Below are 20,646 nucleotides of genomic sequence, written 5' to 3' on the forward strand. Positions count from 1 at the left end.
GCCTTTTAAAAAGGACAAACATTGGTTTAGGAGGAAAAACCAAAGCCATCAACGCCTCTCTCCAGGAACATTGGGGGCGCTCACGGCCTCGCACGCCAGAAGGGGGTGCCCATACTACTGTCCTCCTCGCGTTGCAGACCTGATCGTGGTGGTGGCGTCCATCGTGGTGCTGTCCGTGGGCTCCAACGGCCAGGTGTTCGCCACGTCCGCCATCCGGGGCATCCGCTTCCTGCAGATCCTGCGCATGCTGCACGTGGACCGGCAGGGCGGCACCTGGCGGCTGCTGGGCTCCGTCGTCTTCATCCACCGCCAGGTAAGACAGCGGCAGTGCACGGCAGTGCGTCACGCCACCGCGAGGGGCCGACAGGGCCTGCAGACGTTGGGTGGGACCGCCCAAAGCCGCGATGACCAGTGTGGCCGGCCCGGCCGTAAATCTGAGCAAAGCACTGCAGACCACTGCAGAGCCTAGGAGCAGCCCGGCGGCCAGCCCGAGCAGCCAGCCCGGGCCCGGATTCCATCGGAAAAAAGATAACCCGGGGTATCAGCCGGGACGGGGCGATGATGTAGGAGCTGCCCCTTCGGCCCCTGTGTGTGTGTGTGGGGGTGTGTGTGAGTGTGTGTGTGTGTGTGTGTGTGTGTGTGCGTGCGGGCCAGAGTCGCGGTGGCGGTGGCGGCTTGATGAACTGAGGGAGAAACTCGGGTGCGCCTCCAGCTGCGGCCGTCGGCCAGGCAGCCAGGCACGCAGCCAGGCAGGCGCAGAGTTTCCACGGCCTCGGCGAACGGCCCGCCCTCGTCGTGGTGGTCATCGTCGCGCTTGCGGTCGTCGTCGTCGTGTTCCTGGCGGCTCCTTTTTTTCTCGTCACGCTATTAAACGAGCAATGCGGGGAATGCCCGGGGGGTGCGTGTGTGTGTGTGTGTGTGTGTGTGTGTGTGTGTGTGTGTGTGTGTGTCCCACCGCATCGCCACCACGGGGCGTCGTGTGTCACTCCGAGCGCCTGGGACTCTGTCCTCTTGGTCGCCTCACACCTCGTCGTCCTGACCGTCCTCGGCCCGCCGTGGCAGGCTGCGGCAGGCGTGGCCAGGGGGCGCAAAGTTTGCCGTGTTTTGTTGTTGTCGCGGGCGGGGCGGGGCGGGGCGGGGCGGGGCGGGGCGAGGCGAGCAGGGCGGATTGTCGTTGCATATTGATTGGCGCCGAGGTGAGGCGGGGCATCGATTGGCAAATACTACTGGCACGCCGCGGCCCTGGCGCCCTGGCCTCCTTTCCCGGTGGGCCGGCAGGCCCGGCAGGCAACGCGTGATGACAATGCGTGATCCCCGCACCCCCACCCTCCGCGCTCCAGGGCTGCGTTCTACCTTAAAAAAAAACACCACCAAAATTGAGTCCAAAAAATTAAATTAATTTAAAATATTGAACTCTACGACCTTTTACACCCGCAATGCCGTTCATTTTAGGATCATTCATGTCGTCTTAAAGCCCCATCGCAGCTCAGGGCAAACCAAAAGACTCGTTTTCGTTACAAATGTGAAAGCAAGGAAGCTGCTGGAAAAAACAGCAAAACTATTGCTGACCCAGCGACTGGGGTCTCAGCGGTATGAATGATTGGGAGGCCTTGCCGCCGTGGCGCGCCGCGGGCCCAGACATCGACTCCTTTTCTTTTTCCAGTTCAAAAGCCACGCCAACATAAATTCTGCAGAGTCACCTCCGCTCCGTTCCGTTTCGTTCCGTCCGTCCGCCACAGCCGTCCAAAAGTCGGCCCCGCGCCGCGCCGCGCGCTGCGACTTTGGAGAGACCGACCTGGGCCGGGCGGCCAGGGCGGCCAGGGCGGCAGCACTGTATGACTGACGGTCGATAGTAATTCATGGCAGAAGGAACACGCCGAACACGCCGCTGTCTGCGCTGCTCTTCGGCGCACCGCCACGCCAAAGGCAGCCAGAGGCAGCCAGAGGCAAAGACCACCGGGATGGCGCCGAGCCAAGGGGCCCAGCCCCGCCATGGCATTATGACTGTTGGATGAAATGTCACCGTGCCGTTCTCGACCTGTCCCTTCCGTGTGCTGCTGCTGCCCTGGCGTCCCGGTCGCCGCCACATGTCACGGTGCACGGACTCGCATCAAACAGTGATGCTCGTTCTCGCCACCGCTACACCGCAAAAAAAAAGGGATGAAACCGGAGCGGCCAGCAGTCAAAAAGAAGTGAAGTCTGTTTAAGTCATCGTTAGCATATCAGTCAGGTTTTATTCCACCGAGCTCGTGCGTTGTTGTTGTTTTATCGGATGAGAAACACGCGGCGTGGAAAGGCATACGCGGAGCCATTAGCGCGCCGTTCCTGGAAACCGGAAACGGCTTTCGAGTGTGTCACTTCCGGCCAATCGCGGCCGCGTTGTGTGTTTGCACAGCGGCGCGCTTAATTCGGCCTGACGGTGGGAGGACAGACAGACAGACAGACAGACAGACAGACAGACAGACAGACAGACAGACAGAAAAAAGACAGACAGTCAGACAGGTGCCCACAGACGACAGGCAGTCAGTGCAAAACGCGCTGGCGGCCGCCACAACAGGCTGAAGTGCCGGAGAGGGGCACCCCGAGGGGGCGGGAGGGGGGCGCGAGGTGGAGTGGCGGCGGCGGTCCTGAATATTACATAAGAAGGGGTATTATCCTGGGGATGTGGTGACCACAGCGCGGGGCGCCGGGCCCCGACTCCGGCAGCGCAGCCAACGGCAGCCAAGCCCCTAAAGAGTTTCCGTTGGCGCGGCGCTCGCGCGGTGCCCCACCGGGCGGAGTCCGCCCCGTCCGCGGCCTTGTTCGCCCAGTGTGCTCGCTCTCACTCGCTCGCCCACTCTCATCCGGTGCTCGCTCCCACTCGCTCCCACTCTGGCCGTCATAATTTGTCTGGCTGCATTGCTAATTGGTGCTGCTGGCGCTGCTGGCCCGGGACAGTGCACAGTCCCACCGGGCCGTTACAGCCCTCACAGCGCCACTGACATTTTAATCCAGCCCTTTAGCCCCGCGGCCCGCGGCGGCCTGTGCTCCGCGCGAGTCCGGCCCGCCGATGCAAAGGCCTCGGCAGTCGAAGGCAGAAAGGGCGTTTCATCGCGGCAGTGTTGCCCAGCCTGGGGGGGATTTTGACTCCGCCCGCTGGAGCAGCTCAACTAGCACCACGCCGCGGTGTCGACACGGTCGCCTTCCACCGCCGCCGCCGTCTCCGACAGGCCGGGATCGAGGCCAGCAGAGGGCCAATATGTGCTGCCTGCAGCACTGCAGCTGGAGGGCACTCCAAGACGCCCTACTTGTTGCTGGAGGCGAGGCTGGAGGCGAGGCTGCAGGCGAGGCTGCAGGCGAGACTGCAAGGGCGCTAAAAGGGCCGTGTGTTGGAATCGACCTTTGCGCAACTTGCTCCAGCTTACCTTATCGAATAGTGATGAGGCTGCTGTCTCGGAACGGAGATAAAGGGAAAGACTAATGCCGGCTGTGTGTGTGTGTGTGTGTGTGTGGTGTGTGCGCGCGCGCGAGAGAGAGAGCGCTTGTTCAAGGGCGCTCCAGGTGACTTATTCATAACTGCGTTAAAGGTGTGTGCCTGTATGTTCTCGCGGGCGATGCCGATGGTGTGTGTGTGTGGGGGGGGGGGGGGGGTGATTACGGTTGCATGGGCAGACGGAGTGCAGGCGTTTGCGTGCGCGCGCGTTTTTGCCGCCCCAGCGAGTCGCTCGTTCCGTATTCATGACCAAAGTGCGTTTCGGCCGCAGGAGCTCATCACGACGCTGTACATCGGCTTCCTGGGCCTCATCTTCAGCAGCTACTTCGTGTACCTGGCCGAGAAGGACGCGACGGGGCCGGACGGCAAGACGGACTTCGCCAGCTACGCGGACGCGCTCTGGTGGGGCGTGGTGAGTAGAGAGAGAGAGAGGGAGAGAGGAGAGAGACCCCGGAAGCCGCGGTAGATGTAACGAATTAGTCCGTGCCTGTGCTCCAGGCAGACGCGGGGTGGACTATAACCGTATGCGCCTAATATTTTAAGCATACAGCCCCGCGACTTTCTCTCTCCGCTGCGGTGTGTTATTTTTTCGCTTTTATTTGTAACCGCTGCTTTTATTTTTATTATTACTGTTGTTGTTGGTATTTTCTCCATTTTCCTTTCCGCTCGTGCGACCCCGTTGCTGCTTCCGGCCGACCAGTGCATGAGGCCCTCTACCGCCCCACACCACCAAACCTCGCCCCGCCCCGCCACGTGACTCGCGTTTTTCGCGTTGTTGCGCCACGGCCGCGGTGCGCCGCGGTGTGCCGCGGTGCGGGTCGATGAAGGAAATCGACGATTTTATCGCCGACCGACTGACTGACTGAAGGGAGTGGCCGCGATCACGTTTGATGACGGCGTCGGAAAAATTGAATTCGGTTCGCCGCGGTGGGCGGCGCTGGCGGCGCTGGCGGCGTCCGGTGGCGCGGCGCGGACACCCTTGGACTTCTCGGCTCATTCCAAACCGGATTTGAATACCGCGCCACCGCCCCGCCCCGCCACTGCGGCGATGACGGACTGGCAGAGGTCGCGTCCATCGGGTTCGGGTTCGGTTTGGCGGCAAGTCGCGAATAAATCAAATTTCCCGCGCGGACGGCGGCGGCGTCTTTTCCCTGTTTTGTTTGATTTCCCGGGAAAAGAAAAGCGCGTGGGAAAAAGAAGTTTAGTTTCGAGACGGCGCTGCTTGCGCGCCGCTGCGCGCTTTCGCGGGATTACGAACAAAAGGAAGAGTTTACTCTTTTGAAACAGGTTTAGCGGAAACGGGTGGAATCGTTTCAGTTCTGCCGACTTTAAGGGACACTTCCGCAGTCGGTATAATAATTTCCAAGCGAATCCGCGTAATGCCAGTTGATGCGACGGAACCTTTCTGACAGCGTACAGCCCCCGTGCGGTGGGTGATGCGCGCCCCTCTCTCCGCTGGCCGCGCCTATGAGTGACTCTCACGAATTCATGACGTTTCCGTGTAAGTTGCTTCGCCATTAATGGAATGGGAAATGGCCCAGAAGGCATCCGGATTGGCCGGCTTTCGCGGAGCTTGGCGGGGCTTTGCGGAGCTTTGCGGAGCTTGGCGGCCTGTTTATCTGGTTGCTCTCCTTCGTTTCCGCTCGCGGCTCATCCGATCGACTCTCCCTTTTTCCCTTGGTCCCACCCTGCCCCCGCCCCTCCCACTGCCCCTGTCCCGACTCTACTCGGTTCGTCTCGCTTCCAGATTACCGTGACAACAATCGGATACGGAGACGCTGTGCCCCAGACGTGGATGGGGAAGATTGTGGCCTCCTGCTTCAGCGTGTTCGCCATCTCGTTCTTCGCTCTGCCCGCGGTATGTCAAATGACAAATCGACACAAAATCCAGGATCTTGAAAAATTTTTCAAGCATGGTTTCATGTGCAAAAATATTATCTCATTTTTTTCCCTAGTATTTGTTGTAACGAATATTATTTACCTTGTGTAGATATTTTTGTGCAGTTTATCGCAGGTCAGTGCTCACGACCCTCGTTGCGTTGTCTCCCCAGGGCATCCTCGGCTCGGGCTTCGCGCTCAAGGTGCAGCAGAAGCAGCGCCAGAAGCACTTCAACCGGCAGATCCCCGCGGCCGCCATGCTGCTGCAGTGCCTGTGGCGGTGCTACGCCGCCGACAAGTCCTTCAACTCGCACGCCACCTGGAGCATCTACTGCAAGGACCTGGACCTTCAGGGGGGCGGCGGCGTGGCCGCGGCCCTGGGGCTGGACAGCCAGCCCGCCCCCGCCCCCCTCGGCAAGGTGGGTGCCGCCCCCCGTCGCGGGGTGCGGACCGAGCAGCCGGGGGCAACATGCTTGTCGTGCGCACATGTCGATAACACAAAACCTTTCCCAGACTTTCCCTCTTTGCATTTTTTCAGATCTTTTGAAAATTTTCTAATTTTTGTCTCGAAAGTTTTTGAATGTTTAGAGACATCTTGAATTTTTTGGAGGGATAAAACCATTTTGTTATTCCGGGCTCCTTTTTTTTGTCTGAAGTCACCGTCAAACTGCGCTATGTTACACTCAATCTCACTGACAATCATTTTTGTTTGCTAAATTTTGCGTGCACTTTTTTTTTTTCAAAGTACACATCCACATAAATCATGGCGTTGACAGTCTGGCACGTAATCATGGCACGAAAGCCAACATGTGCGCATGCAGCTGCCCCCGCAGCGCTGTGAGGTCGGCGTCTTCCTGCTGACGGAGGGCTGCGGATGGAATGCCCTTTTTTCCTTTTGTTTACCTGTTTGGCTGTGCCCTGCTCTGTGTGGGCTCCCGGGCATGCTCTGTGTGTATACGCGTCTGTAGGCTGGGCTGGCTGCGCGCGGTGCGTCCGGTGAGCGCGCCATTGACGCGGAAAGGCTGGCTGCTGATGCGGGCGTGGGTTCGAATACCCAAGCGGACCCTTTTTTGCTTCTCTTTTTCCCGCCCCAGCCCCTGAGAGGGTCTGAAGTCGGGGTGGTATGACGTGCGCGTGGACGCCCGGGCCCCTCTTGGTGTTTATTCGGATTGCAATACACGGCGCTATGCGGCGCCAGCGCGCCAGCCTGCCTTTCCAGGCGCTCTGGCTTTCATACCCGCAGTGCAAGGAGGGGAAGGGGAGGGCGCTGTTGTGACTGCAAAAGTGCTCCGGCGCGCGTGGCGTGCCTGGCGCGCCAGCCGTGCCAGAGGCGTGGTGTGCACACTGTGCGCTCGGCTCGGCGCCGTGTGCATTTTGACGGCCTGAATGCCGCACCGTGTTGCTGCACTCCATGGAGACGTGACGGGTCCGCCTGCCTTGGCCTGCCTTGGCCTACATGGCGACGGCTGGAGGACTGCCGCGCCGAGACTCATACAGGGGGCGCAATATTTTTCCTCCAAGAAATGTGCGACGAGAGACGTCGATCGTGTAGTGACGACTTTGCAGCCCTCCCACTCTGAAATCGTGGTGGGAATCACAAGTAAAGGAATCGACAGAAATCCAGTTGATTTTCTCCCCCAGTAGGGCACCATTCATACGACAAAAGCTTTTTAAGAAATTTCATCACTTCAGTTTCAAAAAAGTACGTAAGATAGTCGTAGTTTCGGACAAAAAACTTTCGGACAAAATCTTCCCAGAGAGTTTTGACGGAGATTTTCTGTTCTGACGGAAAGAAATCGCAGACGTAGCAAGTCAAAAAATAATGGGCTCCTTGCCTATGACGCACCGGGTCAGCCAGCCACCTCACTAGACGCACTGCCTGCTGTTACTGCGAGCGCAGAGGCTCGTCTTGATTGCTGGTGTTGTTTGCAATTGTTGTGTGTTTCGGGTGAAATATTGATTTTGCCGCCGCAAAAGACAGCGCTTTGTGTCCTTTTTTTAAAACAAAAATAAGGGCATGGCCTTCTGCTTTTTGGTCTCTGTGTTGTGCCGTGTGTGTACAAAGACGTGTGCATTTTGTGGCGGTAGCTGTGTTTGTGTTTCTGCATGGTCTGCGAGGGAGGGGATGCTTCCGTCAACTCGTGAGTACGGGTAGGAGGGGGAGGGGGGGTTATTTGCGTTAATGTGAAATGAGACTTGCCCTGTAAAGTGGGGCATTCGTGGTCTGAGGAAAGAGAGTGGCAGGTTTGCGAGTCAACAGACCGAACGCGACGACAGCGTATTCACTTTGGTTCCGGGGCGTTCGAGATGCTGATGTGGGGACTGGCGCATGGCGCATTCGCATTCAGTAGTATAGAGGAAGCAGAACCAAAGTGGAGAGCGATTTCAATCATCAAAGAGGCCACTCCACCACAGTCCTTCCGTTGTTTACTGCTCGTTGTTGTTCTTGTTGTAATTTTGTGAAACGTCACGCGCACGAGTCGCAGCCGGGGCTTTCGATACGAATCCTTTGACGCATTGCAGCGCGCAACATGTGTGCGTGCGTGTGTCTGTGGATTGTTCCTCCGTCGTAATCTAGTCACGTGGCGGCCGGGACCGCGGCAAATCCCGGAAGGCGCTTCGGGTAAAAGGGGTCCGGAAGGGGAGGGGGGGGCATATTCGCACGGCGCACTTCCGGACTTCCTGTGGTTTGTATTCAGCTTGCAGTGCTGCCTGTCATGTCGCTAGCTGCTGCTTCTGCTGCGAAGGCCGCCAAAGCGAAACAGAGTTACCGCGCGAGCTATCCCTTGCTTTGAGTCCGTCCACGCGAGCGGCCTGCGACCGCGCGACGGATGTTCGGACGCGCGCACTTGCAAATTGGAGAGTCATCGTGTTCGGCGTGAGCCAAAAAACGGATCAAAAAATATGTCGATCAAAATCATGGACTTGTCAAACCTCAGGTGTTTATAACCCTGCAAACGCTGAGCGTGACTGGCTTGCTTCGTAGGTTCTGGCCGTTAGAAAACAAAACTCGAACCGGGGACGTTTTTGTCGGGTCCCAGCGCGCAAGGCACCCCAAAGTCGGGGTGCTTGTTCAGTGGTTCTCCCTCTTGGACGTGGCGATAGACGACGCACTGACCAGCGGCATGCCCAGAATGACGGGCACGCCATCAGGCCATCGCGAACCGCGGACGGCGGCGGACAGCAGGCCCCGCCCCTACGGTGTAGGCCCGGCCACGGCCCGCCGAGTCATCACGTCTCGTGTCGAATGCATGCCGTCTTGGACTCGGGGCCCATTTTTCGAGTGACGGGCCGAGCGTCCCCTCCCTCAGAGACTGGAACCGCCCTTGCGATGTCGCGTTTAGCCTAACTTACTGAAGCGCCCTGTTGGATTTTGTGTTTGTTACTTCGCCCCCAAGGGACAACCACACGGTTCCACCATTCAATGCAAACAAACCAAACTGTACAGCGGTTCACTTACTTGACTCAAATGTGTTTTAACGTTCAGTCCAACGTAAGTTCGTAAACGGTTTGCGACTGAGTGGTTGTCCTCGGGCGGGCTTGCTGTTGTCTGTGTGTTGCTGTTGTATCTGCCTTAGCTGTGTGTGTGACCGTAGCTGCATGCGCTCAGTGGGCGCTCCCCGCACAGTCTTTGATGATCCAGGTGGCCAAGAAGGCCAGCGTGCTGAAGCGGCGCAACACCAAGCAGCGCATGGAGTCACGTGACTCTCCGTGCGGCACGCCCTCGGCCGCGGCCGCCACCGCCGCCACCACGCCGGCCACCCCCGCCACCGCCACCACCAACTCCACCGCCCTGGTGGGCACGCCGTCCGGGACGCTGGGGGAGGGCGCTCGCCGCGACAGCGAGGGCGACGTCGTCTTCTACATCGACGACGCGTCCAAGGCCGGTTAGTGTCAACCGGGCTCCCCTGGTCTGGTCACGCCCGCTGGGTTCACCATGTCGGGTGCTGGCCACCATCGCCACGCATTGGCGGTGCTCCATTGACCCCACTGTAGCGCGGCGCCGCTGTGGCTTTCGGCGTCCATAATGGCATTGGTTTAATGACGCTGCAGCCTCGTTAGCGAGGGGTCGACGACAGAGTATGCCAACGTGACAAAGAGTATCGACTAGCTGCAGTATCTTTTAAACACGCTTTGACCCCTGTTTAAAAACTACCACCACCTGAACGATTTTTTTTTCTTTTTGCGAGTTGGCACTATTGGCACGAGGGGGTGTCAAGTGGTTTTCGGACGGTCCCTAATGAGTCCGCTTGATTAGCCTGTTTCATGTTTGCCGCTACGCTGCTTTGCTGACCGCGCGGCCGCAAAGCAAACACTGGCAATCGGCTGAGCGATACCGAGGAGCCAGTGGGTCACTCCGTCTCCCTCGCGCCCCTACGGGACGGCCCGTGAGTCCGACTGAGACAGAGCACGAGGTGTAACTCTGCATGCGTTGCACACAGGCACGCCGAGCAGCCTGGCCAGGGCGGACGGCCGCATGTTCCCCAGCCAGACCAGCTCCGTGACGGAGGCCGCCTCGGACGAGATGGACTGCGACATGCTGGACGAGCCGCAGCGCGTCACACTGTGAGTCAATCCATCTCCATACCAGGCAAGCGCACTGCCAAAGCGGCCAAAGCAAACTAAACGCCAAACACTGATTCCAGTCTGACGGAGGCGCACCGCAACGCCATACGTGCCATCAGGAAGATCAAGTACTTCGTGGCGCGGCGCAAGTTCCAGCAGGCGCGCAAGCCCTACGACGTGCGGGACGTGATCGAGCAGTACAGCCAGGGCCACCTCAACATGATGGTCAGGATCAAGGTGAGTGCCAGTCCCAGTCGCGCCTTTCGCCGCAAACCCTGTCCGATTTGGGGGCCCGCTCCGCCCCTCGCCCCTGTCGCCGCCACAGCCATTCTGCTTAAAAGCGCAGTCTGCCTAATGACTCACTTGACGGGAATAAAACTTGAGCGACGGTTGTTGATTCGCCTGTCCCGGCGCTGCCAGACTAAAACTTCCACTTCCCTCTTCAAAGTTGCGACGAACGGACGGGTCGGGCGGGAGGGGAGGCGGGCGCTGGTTTAGACCCCCCTGACCAGACCCAACTTTCAAACTGTCTCCCACTCGGTTTGGCCGACATGCCCCGGGGGGTCCGCGGGGCGCGGTGGCGGGCAAGGGGTCCGCGGTCCTCGGGAGGTACGTCGCCTGCCTCACCTAGTTAGCAAGGTGGCCCGCGGCGCCCGGCCACGCCCCGCCACGCCCTGATCGCTTTTAAGCCACTGCGCTCCATCGCAGGCCCGTGGAGAGGGTTTGATTTGATTGCGATTTTCGTCGACAGGAGCTCCAGCGCCGCCTGGACCAGACTCTGGGCAAGCCCGGCATGGACCGCTCCGGCAACCTCAAGCCCATGACGATCGGCGCCAGGCTGTTCCGCCTGGAGCAGCAGGTGGGTCTCGGTTCCGAAGGTGATGGCGCCTCGTATGGCCCCGGCTAATTTCTCTCTCTGCGTGCTGCCTAGATGTCGGGCATGGAGAGGAAGACGGACAACATCCTGTCGCTGCTGCAGCTTGTGGCCCAGAAGCACGGCCTCACGCCGCCACCACGATCACCCACACTGCGGGAGGAGATGGTGGAGCGCACCGCGTAGGACCCTCTATTTTCTTCCTATGATCTCAAAGCTATATTTTTATTATTTTGTTCCTCTTGTCAAAGGTACCGGAGAAATTTTGGCATTCGTTTATTGTAGCCATTATTCATAAAAATGTATATTCCAGCACCAAAACAAACCATGTATGCACGGTCCTATATATGCTTGATGTAATGTAAGGCAATATTCCATGAAACTTAGCTGTAGAAGAGTTCATCTTAAATGCTCAAGCGATATGTCGTTTTAATCAAATGAATCGTGTGAACCTTTTTCTCCTTTAAAGGTAATTCTCTCAAATTGCACAATTATATAGTTATATGGGTACAGAGTATACTCTTTGTTATGAAAGGACTCAGCAGAAGGGCGTCACACATGTTTAGAAAATCTCCCATTTGGTAGAAATATTTGTAACTTCCCCAGCGTTGTGGTATCAGTTCTTTGCCACAGCTGGGCCAATGAACATCGACACTTTGTAAGACCCTTGTTAATAATGTACTCTTTCGTATTGCCATTGATCTGAGCTTCATCCCTGCGTATTCCATATTTTCCTTGTTCTTTGGTCCTGGTGCCTTTAATCTTTTTTGTGACATCTATGTACAATAATCTGAGCTAGTTGATACTGTTTCATATTGCCACGACCCTTTTTTTAAAACAATTTTTAATAGTTTGATAAATTTTAAAATTTTCGCGGATTCCACTTCTAGTTATCATGGCTGGTGTCATCACCAGCCGTCTTTTTGGTGTCTGTTTTAAAACACAGTTACTCTTAGATACTCAAATAATACTCTCAATTCTTCCATTAGTGTTAAAAAACAATTTCACCCGAGGTAATATAAGAAAATTATCTGCGATATGTGGAAAGAGCTGGGTAGATAGGACCACTTCTAGTGCATATTTTTGCGTTTTGAGACAAACAGAGCGCAACAGCAGAGTCAACCATGATTTCTTGGGTTAATCTTAACCTTATTTGAGTAGAGAAATGTTGATTTCTTCTTTGCGTTCTTAGTCCAGAATGCTCGAATAATTCTATCGACTGACTATTTTGAGTAAGAATCATTATGTATCTATCTTCTTGCGTAAACCTTTATATGAGAATGTTTCAGCTCGACATGTCAACCATTTGGTTGTGTTTCGCTCTCGGGACATTGGTCTCTAGATGGCCTCCTGGAAAGTACGAATTCCGAGTGAATACTTGCATTTAAGTTTCCGGCGACAAAACTACTTCTTATCTGTCGCACTTCCAATGCTTCCAAACTTTCAAGTCCGCTGCCTTGTAGTATTTTTGTTGCACTTGGTTGACAGCGTAGCGAAGTCAAATGACCAGTAAAAGTCGAAGGACGGGTAAGTCGAGCCCAAAGTGATCCTGAAGTATCGAAAACCGAAAACAGCTTTGATACACAACGTCCGGTTTCATCGCAAGTGTAGACCAATGCGGGAAACGCCCGTTTGATTTGTTGCAATTAAGGTAATAAACGCCGAAAAGAGTTATCTCGTGTGCATGGTATAAATTTTTAAAACAATTACATTACAATTATTTAAAATTCGGTGCGACAAGTTTTGCGTCAACAGAGGGAACAAAATAATGGACAAGTTAAAAAGAATATTGGTCGTAGTCGGTCGATTTGGTGTGCATATGACGTGATAAATTTTCACTGTATCGTGGGTCCATAGCTTTGCTACTGTAGAATTGTGTTGGGATCAAGTCGTATACATACAGGCAAGTCAGTGGGCCGCCACTCACCGATCTATGAGCGGCTGTATCACGCGCACCATGGTATTAATGATATTTTTACAAAGGCACTTGTCTCTGTCACAATAATAGATCGTCATTATAATGACGTGATGGCACGCAGTCATGTATTTGTACGTTTCGTCACTCTACTGTATTGCACTTTACTTCAAGTTACTCATTTTAAGAAAGATTTTATTATTGAATTTTATTAATTATCGTGATGTTTTTAAGAAAATAATCTTATCTTCGTCATATTTTCTTACGCACTGGAGGCTGAGTAACTATATTCTTACACAGATCTTGTACATATCAAATCTTCAGCATTTTCTTACGCAAACGACCTTGTGGTCGCCACGTATTTACTCTGTAGTTTGTTAGAAAATTAGTCGAATGTTGGAGAATTTTGTCTCCCTTTGAAGTATTTGGAACCAATTTTGTGGTCAGCAATAATAAGTACGTATTATTTAAAGTTTTGTGTATTTCGTAAATGAGACAGCGGGATCTTGTTACCCTCCGATATGAAAAAATATTACTTCGTTGCGATATCTGCAGTGGAGGCAGCACAGCCCCTGACCCACCAACCGCGGCCTCTTAGCGGGCTGCCTACCCAACAGGCGCCCTAGCACATTTCACAAAAAGAAAAATGCTTGCTTTTTGGCAGTGTAGTTGGTAATCGTTTTCTCAAAAGTAAAACCTATTTTATTTTGGTATAGATGGTGTAGATACTCTTTTGACCTGGGGCCAGGGGTAATCTTGCGGGGAGGCATTTTTTCAAATTAGACAACACGTCGCTCTTTTCTAGGACCTTTGCTCAACACCCAAGGCTAGAAGACAGATAAAGGGCGATTCTGATTGTGGTCTTCATGAATATAAGTAGTAGTCTGACGTAGAATACAATGTCCCCTTTCGTCAGTGCAGCTATCTCCACACAATCCAATGCAGGGTTCTTGTTTCTTGGAGTTGTCCAACTTTCATGCCTCTGTGATCTATGCACAATAATTTTTCCCGGCTAAAGTGGCTTTTTCTATCTTGTTCCCCATTTCAAATTTACTGTTTAACCTGATCCATGTAATTACCACGTTTTTACAGTCGACGTGCCTTTACATATTCTGGCGATGTAAAACTCGCTCAGAGGTATGGTTTGTTTGTTGGCTTCGGGTTCCTTCGGTTAGCGTAGATGATGATGAGACCACGTGAAGGGTTGTGTTAATGAGTACAAACACTTATAATTTATTTTAAAACTGTTTAATAAATTTGATGCTTCATTGTGAGTCAACAGGATCTTTCCTGACTGTAAAAATGTGTATGTTTCTGATATTAATTTCAGCTTTTGTCTTTATTTCACTCAATCAAACTCAGTCAAAGAAATTTCCCGAGCGATGAAACAAAATGATGTCAATTGAGCCATCTTTGCCACTATGAAAAATTCAATTTTGAACTAGACGGCCTACGTGGCTTTCCGACACAGCAGACAAAGATTTGGTGCCCGCTTTAGGACCATCCTTGGCACTCTGTGATCGTGAAATTTCATTCTGTGATATGTATTTGTTATGGATTTCTGTAATTTTGTAGTCGTAAATGTGACGCGCATGCGTGGATGTCGACCATGCCCTCAGCGAACTTTTAGTACCTTCCAAGGAGGTAAAACGGAGGTACAAAACGAATAAGCACAATGCCTGCAAAAGTCAGAAAGAAAACTTTACGTTGGAGGCGCTCTCTAAGAATAGGCTCCTCTTCTCTGCTCCTCTTCTGCTTTCTATCCTTTCCCCTTATCTCCTTGTGGGGACAACTCCGAGCGGGCCGACAAAGGCCCAAAGATCGTCCAAGGCGATGTGCCGCGTTTGTGTTGGAGCCGAGAATGTATTTAGCCATAATTAGTGTTTGCTCTCTATAACAATACTGTGAAGTTTAAAATGTTTATCAATGTTAAAGGATATCTCAAAGAGTGGGTGTTGGCTTTGGATTGGACTTGATTTTATTGGTGTGTTGTGATGTGAAAAAAGAGGGGAGCATTCGTAGTAAGGCTGAGCCTTACAGCCTCCACTCCAGTGTGTTGTATTTGTGTCGATTGCGTGTTCAGTCCAAGTTTTCACCTGCTGTAGCTGATTTGAGGAAAACAGATGTATATGTTGTATGGAGAGATGCGATGCAATAAAATAATGACTTCAGAAATTGCCTATGGTTTCAATGGCACATACCAAATAACACCCTAGAAACTAAACGAATTTCATTTATTTATGTTTCATAAAACGGTTAACAAAAATCTGACGTTTTTGAAATTAATCACATCTATTAGTAATGGACTAGATACAGTCGCGTGTGCTGAGGGGATGCGCATGCAGTAACCTTTTCTTTAACAACTACAACATTTCCAATCGTTCACTTTAAAAATTCTGCAAAGTTTACTGCTTGCTTATCTCTCCCTTTGCTCGATGTATGCACCACCTGCTCCAGCACTCAAATGACTAAGATTTTTTAAAAGCTAAATATCAGTCAAATCTCTCTGCCGGCACACTGTGCATTTGTTCGTCTGAACATGAGACCGACCCGATTCATCTTGTTACACATACATGTTAATGACAAAATAAATCATCACAAAATACACAATTTTAATTTGGGTGATGAAAAGGTTTACTTTTCCCTGTCAACAATAACTCCTAACTAATATAAATCACAGTCGTCCAATGTTCTGAATTTCAAAGGTCTTTAATGTCTACTAAATGCACAATTTGAAACTGGTGGAGTCAATTTGAACTTGCCCAGTCAAAAGGAGTAAGACAACGTAAGAATAAATTGTAGTTTAATGAGAGCTTGATGGTGCGAGGAAATGAGGATTATGAATTTGCGCGATTCGAGTTGAAATTACGTCGTAGAATGCGTGCTTTTTCGATGAAAATGAGCTAACTACACATATGTACAGAGTAACCCTACTGAACATACACTGACCTTGACCTAGCAGTCTTCTCTTGTTCCTCGTCAACTTACAGCAATACTGAGATCTTTTTCATAAGCGCCCCTCCCATCGGGCAGAGAAACGAAGGCCAGGACACGGCGACGGCCTTGCAAGGACATCATTGAGCAATTCACACAACAACGGCAGCGCGCACTAACACAATCACAAAAATCACAGTAGGTTCCAGGCTTCCGCAAGGGCTTCCGCAACGCCTTGGCGCCACTCTGCGCCTGCCCGGCCTAGAGGAGGTCGTCATCCGCCTCGTCCAGCTCCGGGTGCAGGGATACGGGGCCACCTCCGGGATCGCCTCCAGGGTCGCCTCCAGGTTCGCCTTCAGGGTCGCCTCCAGGGTCCATTCCGGAGCGGACTCCGGGGTCCGAGGCCGGGCCCTGGCCCTCCGTCACGCTGCCGGGCAGGTAGTCCTTCCAGCTGCGGAACAGGTAGCGCGTGAACTTGCGCAGCTGCCGGAACTTGCAGTAGGTGGCGCCCTCGGCGGACTCGAGCTGCTGCGTCTGGATGAGGAAGCCCTTCTCCTTGAAGGTCTTCTCCAGCTTCTCGCGCTCCAGCGACTTGCGCGTCTTGCGCTTGCGGGCGGCGAGCGGCGCGGCCCGGTTCTGCTGCTGCTGGCTTTGGTGCGCGTACGGGCCCGCCTCCAAGTCCCACGACGGCGTGCCGGCGAGCTGCAACAGAGGGCGGGGTGTCAGGCGGCGTGGCGGTGGCGGTGCACAGCGCATGCGTGGAGGGGGAAGCGGGCGCGGGACGGGCTAGTCGGGAAAGCGTTATCACCTTAAACACCTCCACCCCAGGGAGTACTTGCTTGCCGCACCTGCGGAGGAGGGAAGCCGAGCAGGCCTTGCTGCAGGCCCTGCTGCAGGCCCTGTGCTGGCATGTGCAAGCTCTCCATAACGTTCTGGAACAGAAGCGAGCGCAGACTTTCTGACTGCGGCGGCGGCGGCGGGGCGGCGTGCGCCGGGTACGACTTGGGCAGCAACTGTTGTTGCTGTTGTTGTTGGAGCTGCAGCTGTTGTTGCTGCTGCTGCTGCATCGACTCCCGGGGGAAGAACTCGTAGCCACGCATGGACTTGTCCCCCGTGCCGCTGTAGTAGCGGAAGTTGCCGCCCGCGTCCACGGACAGCATCTTCTTCTCCTGCAGACTGGGCTTGGCGCCTCCGGTGAACTTGAACTTGCAGATGCTGACCTGGAAGCGAGAAAAGACGGGGGTGAGCTCAGCGCACTAGGTCTCTACCGAGAGTGTTTTTGTTGTTGTTGTTTACCTCCGTGGTGGGGTTGCTGCTGCTCTCCGCCGGAACTGGCGGGATGAAGATGGCGGAGCGTTTCCGCTTGGGCGGGCTGGGCGCGGGGGCGGGCGACGCCGAGGGGCTGGAGGCGGGGGAGGCGGAGTGGCGGGCCTTGGCAGCCCGGGACGTCCGGCTCTGCTGCGCCGCGACGTGGTGCTTGGGGGCCGCGTCCGACCTGCTGGCCCGCGGGGGCGGCGCCGCCATGGTCGCGATGGGGTCCTCGTCAACGCCAGGTAGCCGCAGCAGCGGCGGTAGCGGCGGTAGGGAGGGCATGACGTGCGGCGCCATGGTCAGCGCCTTGGCGTGGACTCCGTGGACGCCGTACAGCAGCGGGTGCACGTACATGCCGGGCACCCCGCTGGCGCCGTTGCAGCCCCAGTACAGCATGTCTGGCCGCGCGAACACCGCCTGCTTGGCCTCCTCGTCCGCGTCCTCCTCGTCCTCGTCGTCGCCGTCCTGGTTGACTAGACTGGGGTCGGCGTCCACCTCGATGACCTCGCTCTCGGGCGACGCGGGTTCGGACTTGACGTCGTCGTCGTCGTCGCCGGCACCAGCCGCGGCGGGGACGCCGTTGTTGGACTCGTAGAAGTTGCCGTGGCGGCGCAGCAGTTTGATCTTGAGCGGGCTGTCCCGGGCGTCCCGGGCGTCGCGGGAGTCGCGCGCGCCGCGGGTGTCCCGGACGCACAGGTTGAGCGGCTCGTCGCGCTGCCGCTGCGAGGCCTCGGCCTGCTCCTCCTGCGTGAGGCGCTTCTCTAGCAGGCTGGAGATGATGCGGCTCTGCACGTCGCTGCGGCTGAGGCGCGGCGCCAGCGACAGCGGCAGGGCGGTGGGCCGGGGTGCCACCGCCACGGGGGCCACCGCCACGGCCGCCACGTCGTCCACGTCGGGTGGGATCACCGTGCCGTAGTTCTTGTAGATGAGGTGGCAGATGTCGGCCTTCTTGGGCTTGCGCCCGCGCCGCGGCTTCATGTTGTCCAGTGTCATCTCGCCCATGTAGGGCAGGTCCTGGTACGTCATGACCTTGCTGGGCGCGGTGCGGGGCGCGGACTCCACCACGGGGTCCCTCCTCAGGAGGCTGGACAGCAGCGCGCGCTGGCCGTTGGCGGGCCGCTCTTCCTTGGCCGGCGCCTGCTCGGCCTGCTCGGCCTGCGCCATGAGGCTCATGGCCACGAAGGCCGCCGGGTCCAGGTCCGTCTTGCCCTGGCCCAGCAGCGCCTGGTAGCGCGTCAGCACCTCCAGGCCGAACGGCATGGGCACGGGGATGGGCAGCGGGGCCGCGAGGGCCTCGCCGTCCGAGCCGTTGGCCGGCTTGGGGGCGAGCGGGGCCAGCGTGGCGGCCTGGACGGGCTGCACAGGCTGGGCGGGCTGCTCGGAGGTGGCGGCGGCGGGCGGGGCGGGCCGCTTGTGGTTCCGCGGCGCCCTGCTGCCGATGACCCTCGCCTTGTCGTCGCCGTCGTCCTTGCCGCGCGGACGGCCACCTTGCTGCGACGCCAGCGAGGCCTCGTAGTGGTCCAGGTACTCCGGCGGCAGCGCCTGGTGGTGGAACTTGAGCTTCCAGCGCGACCGCCGGCGCCCTCTGCAATGGAGAGGATTGTTAAGTCGGTCTGTCTCTCTCGCACCCTTACGGAGTGCCCAACGAGTGCGACAGAGACAAAGTGACGAAACGCCTGTAATTCGTCCGTAGGCCCGCGATCTCACCTGCCCCTGCCAGTGTCGCTGCCTCGCGAGGACTCCATCCTGGGCTGTTGTTGCTGCTGCTGTTGCTGCTGCTCCTTTATCCGCTGGTGGATTTGGCGCAGCTGCAGCTGCTGCTGGTGGTGGAACGACGCCTGCAGCTGCGTTTGGCTGTGCGTGACGGCGGGGCTAAGTCGGTCCATCACTGCGGATGGGCTAAAATACAAAGAAAAGTCCAAGTTAAACACTCAATCAGCAGTATCACACTTCTCCAAGAGGGGGTGAGATCGAAAAACACAAAAGATTGACTTTTAAACAAAAAAGGCTTCTCACCTCGACCTGGAGGACGCGGACATGCGGCTGGACAGGGGGCTCTCGGCGAGGCGCTCGGCCAGCGGCGACGGCGTGGCCTGGACCAGGGTGGTGGCGTGCTCCGAGGCGTGCGGCGCGTCGTCGCCGTCCTCGGACTCCTGCTTGACCGCCATGGTGAGGCCCTTGAGGGTGTGCAGCACGGAGTCCCTGCCGACGCCGCCGGGCGCCCCCAGCGAGTCGCCGTCGAGGTCCCGGTCCCCGAGAGGGAGGCCGTCGCCGACCTCCAGGGAGTCAGCGTCCCCCAGCACCGCCGGCTCGGCTGAACGCGGGCTCAGCTCCTGCGTCGTCTGCATGCTGCCCGCTGCAAACAGAAGCAAAGGTCGAGGGTTCAAATCCCGGCAGGTGAAGGCTTTTTTTTCTATGCTGCCGGGGAGGGGTGCTGGCGCGGGCACTCCCTTGGACGCCGTACAGCGGACGTTAAGAAGGCGGTACAGTACACGCGGAATGACAAAGTGAGAAATGCGGCGGCGGGTCGCGGGGCGGGGCGGGGCGCGTGGGCCGGGCCTCCAGTCACCGCTGTCATCCATGTACGGCGAAGCGGAATCGTTAACCCGCACCGCGGCGGCCGCGCGCCGCAACGCCCTTGCCGATGCGTAGGCCTGCCTCGCCGTGCCTCGGCGTGCCTCGCCGTCACGACCAGAATCCGGGATAATCCATCGATAATATGGGGAGCGCCCGGTGCAGTGCGCGGCGTGTGCATGGCGTACGCCCTGCCAGTGGCGCGGCGGCGCGGCAGGACGACGATGGAGGGGTCGCGGAGCGCGGAGCACTCCACAGGTAATATCCCAGTCGCGGCGGTTCGGCCGGCCCGCCCGAGTGAGAGTGACGAATGGAGAGAGATAGAGCGAGTCTGAGAGAGTCGGCGGGCGACACGCAGAGACACGGAGATGGCAATCAATAAAATGCGTGTCCGAGGCAGGGGCGTGTGCTCCGCGTGCCCGGGCCGCGTCGTATACCGGGGCCGCGACGGCCGCGACGTCGTCGCCAGCGCCTTAAAGTGGCCCAGCACTGCGCGGCCACGGATTTTCTCATTTCAAAGTTGGCAATGCGTCCGGCATCGGGCCGCGGCGTGGCGGGGCAAGGCATGGCAGGCAAGGCAGGCCGAGGGAGGTGGGCGCGCCGTTCAGACAATGCGCGCGGCGCGGCGGTCGCGGTCGTGTGTGGCGGAAGGCGATGATTAAGCTCAAGCGAGCCAGGCGGCCAGGCCAGCCCAGCCAGCACCACCCTGCGAGGCGTGGCACAGCCATGGCCTGGCCGTGTCTCTGTGTGGCAACGGCGGCTGGCACAATTTCCTTTGCGCAACCGAGGACAAGTAGTTTGATTCCAGCATCGAAATTATCCGATCGATCGGCGTGGTCGTCGCAGCGGGACGCGCGGTGTAGTGGTGGGGGGGGGGGGGGGGGGGGGTGCCGAGGGGCGTGCGGTGACCGCAGCGCCGCGCCGCACTCACCGAAGCCGAATTCCGGTAACATCACTGTCAGCTGCAGTCCGGGCACTCCGGGCACTCCGGGCCGCGCGGCACCACAAGCACTGCACCACTACACTGCACTACTCATGCCCGCCAGAGGGCTCCGGGCACGCCCCCGCGCGTTCACTCGTTCGCTCCCGCTCGTCGACGGCGCGTCGTCGGCGACCTCGGGG

The 20,646-nt window shown here is 56.6% G+C and overlaps 2 protein-coding genes across 2 annotated transcripts in view; one reads left to right on the forward strand and one right to left on the reverse strand.

Annotated features, from left to right (window-relative positions):
- Positions 1 to 14,880, forward strand: part of LOC117643004 (potassium voltage-gated channel subfamily KQT member 1-like) — a 55,261-nt gene extending 40,381 nt beyond the window's left edge. The window contains exons 6-14 of the mRNA XM_034381641.1: positions 138 to 313; positions 3,744 to 3,884; positions 5,220 to 5,330; positions 5,524 to 5,769; positions 8,979 to 9,237; positions 9,793 to 9,916; positions 9,997 to 10,153; positions 10,668 to 10,775; positions 10,848 to 14,880. Coding sequence (XP_034237532.1) covers positions 138 to 313; positions 3,744 to 3,884; positions 5,220 to 5,330; positions 5,524 to 5,769; positions 8,979 to 9,237; positions 9,793 to 9,916; positions 9,997 to 10,153; positions 10,668 to 10,775; positions 10,848 to 10,976 — 1,451 coding nt within the window. The 3' untranslated portion in view covers positions 10,977 to 14,880. The remainder of the gene's footprint in view (positions 1 to 137; positions 314 to 3,743; positions 3,885 to 5,219; positions 5,331 to 5,523; positions 5,770 to 8,978; positions 9,238 to 9,792; positions 9,917 to 9,996; positions 10,154 to 10,667; positions 10,776 to 10,847) is intronic.
- A 42-nt stretch (positions 14,881 to 14,922) lies between these two features.
- On the reverse strand, positions 14,923 to 20,646 carry LOC117643005. Its single transcript, XM_034381642.1, has 7 exons — positions 20,456 to 20,646; positions 18,967 to 19,306; positions 18,658 to 18,849; positions 18,334 to 18,535; positions 16,936 to 18,267; positions 16,488 to 16,859; positions 14,923 to 16,341 (listed from the first exon to the last, which is right to left on the reverse strand). The coding sequence occupies exons 1-7, from the start codon at positions 20,475 to 20,477 to the stop codon at positions 15,901 to 15,903; spliced, it is 2,901 nt and encodes a 966-aa protein (XP_034237533.1). The 5' UTR covers positions 20,478 to 20,646; the 3' UTR covers positions 14,923 to 15,900.

The sequence above is a fragment of the Thrips palmi genome, unplaced genomic scaffold, assembly GCF_012932325.1.
Source record: "Thrips palmi isolate BJ-2018 unplaced genomic scaffold, TpBJ-2018v1 HiC_scaffold_16, whole genome shotgun sequence".
Classification (NCBI taxonomy): domain Eukaryota; kingdom Metazoa; phylum Arthropoda; class Insecta; order Thysanoptera; family Thripidae; genus Thrips; species Thrips palmi.

Excerpts from the sequence above, each read along its gene's own strand:
- LOC117643005 (XM_034381642.1), bottom strand. The coding sequence starts at position 20,477 with ATGTTACCGGAATTCGGCTTCG. Across the intron at positions 19,307-20,455 it reads GTTACCGGAATTCGGCTTCG|CGGGCAGCATGCAGACGACG; the intron begins GTGAGTGCGGCG and ends TTCTGTTTGCAG. Across the intron at positions 18,268-18,333 it reads CCCCGCCCGCCGCCGCCACC|CCGGCCAACGGCTCGGACGG; the intron begins TCCGAGCAGCCC and ends CTCGCCCCCAAG.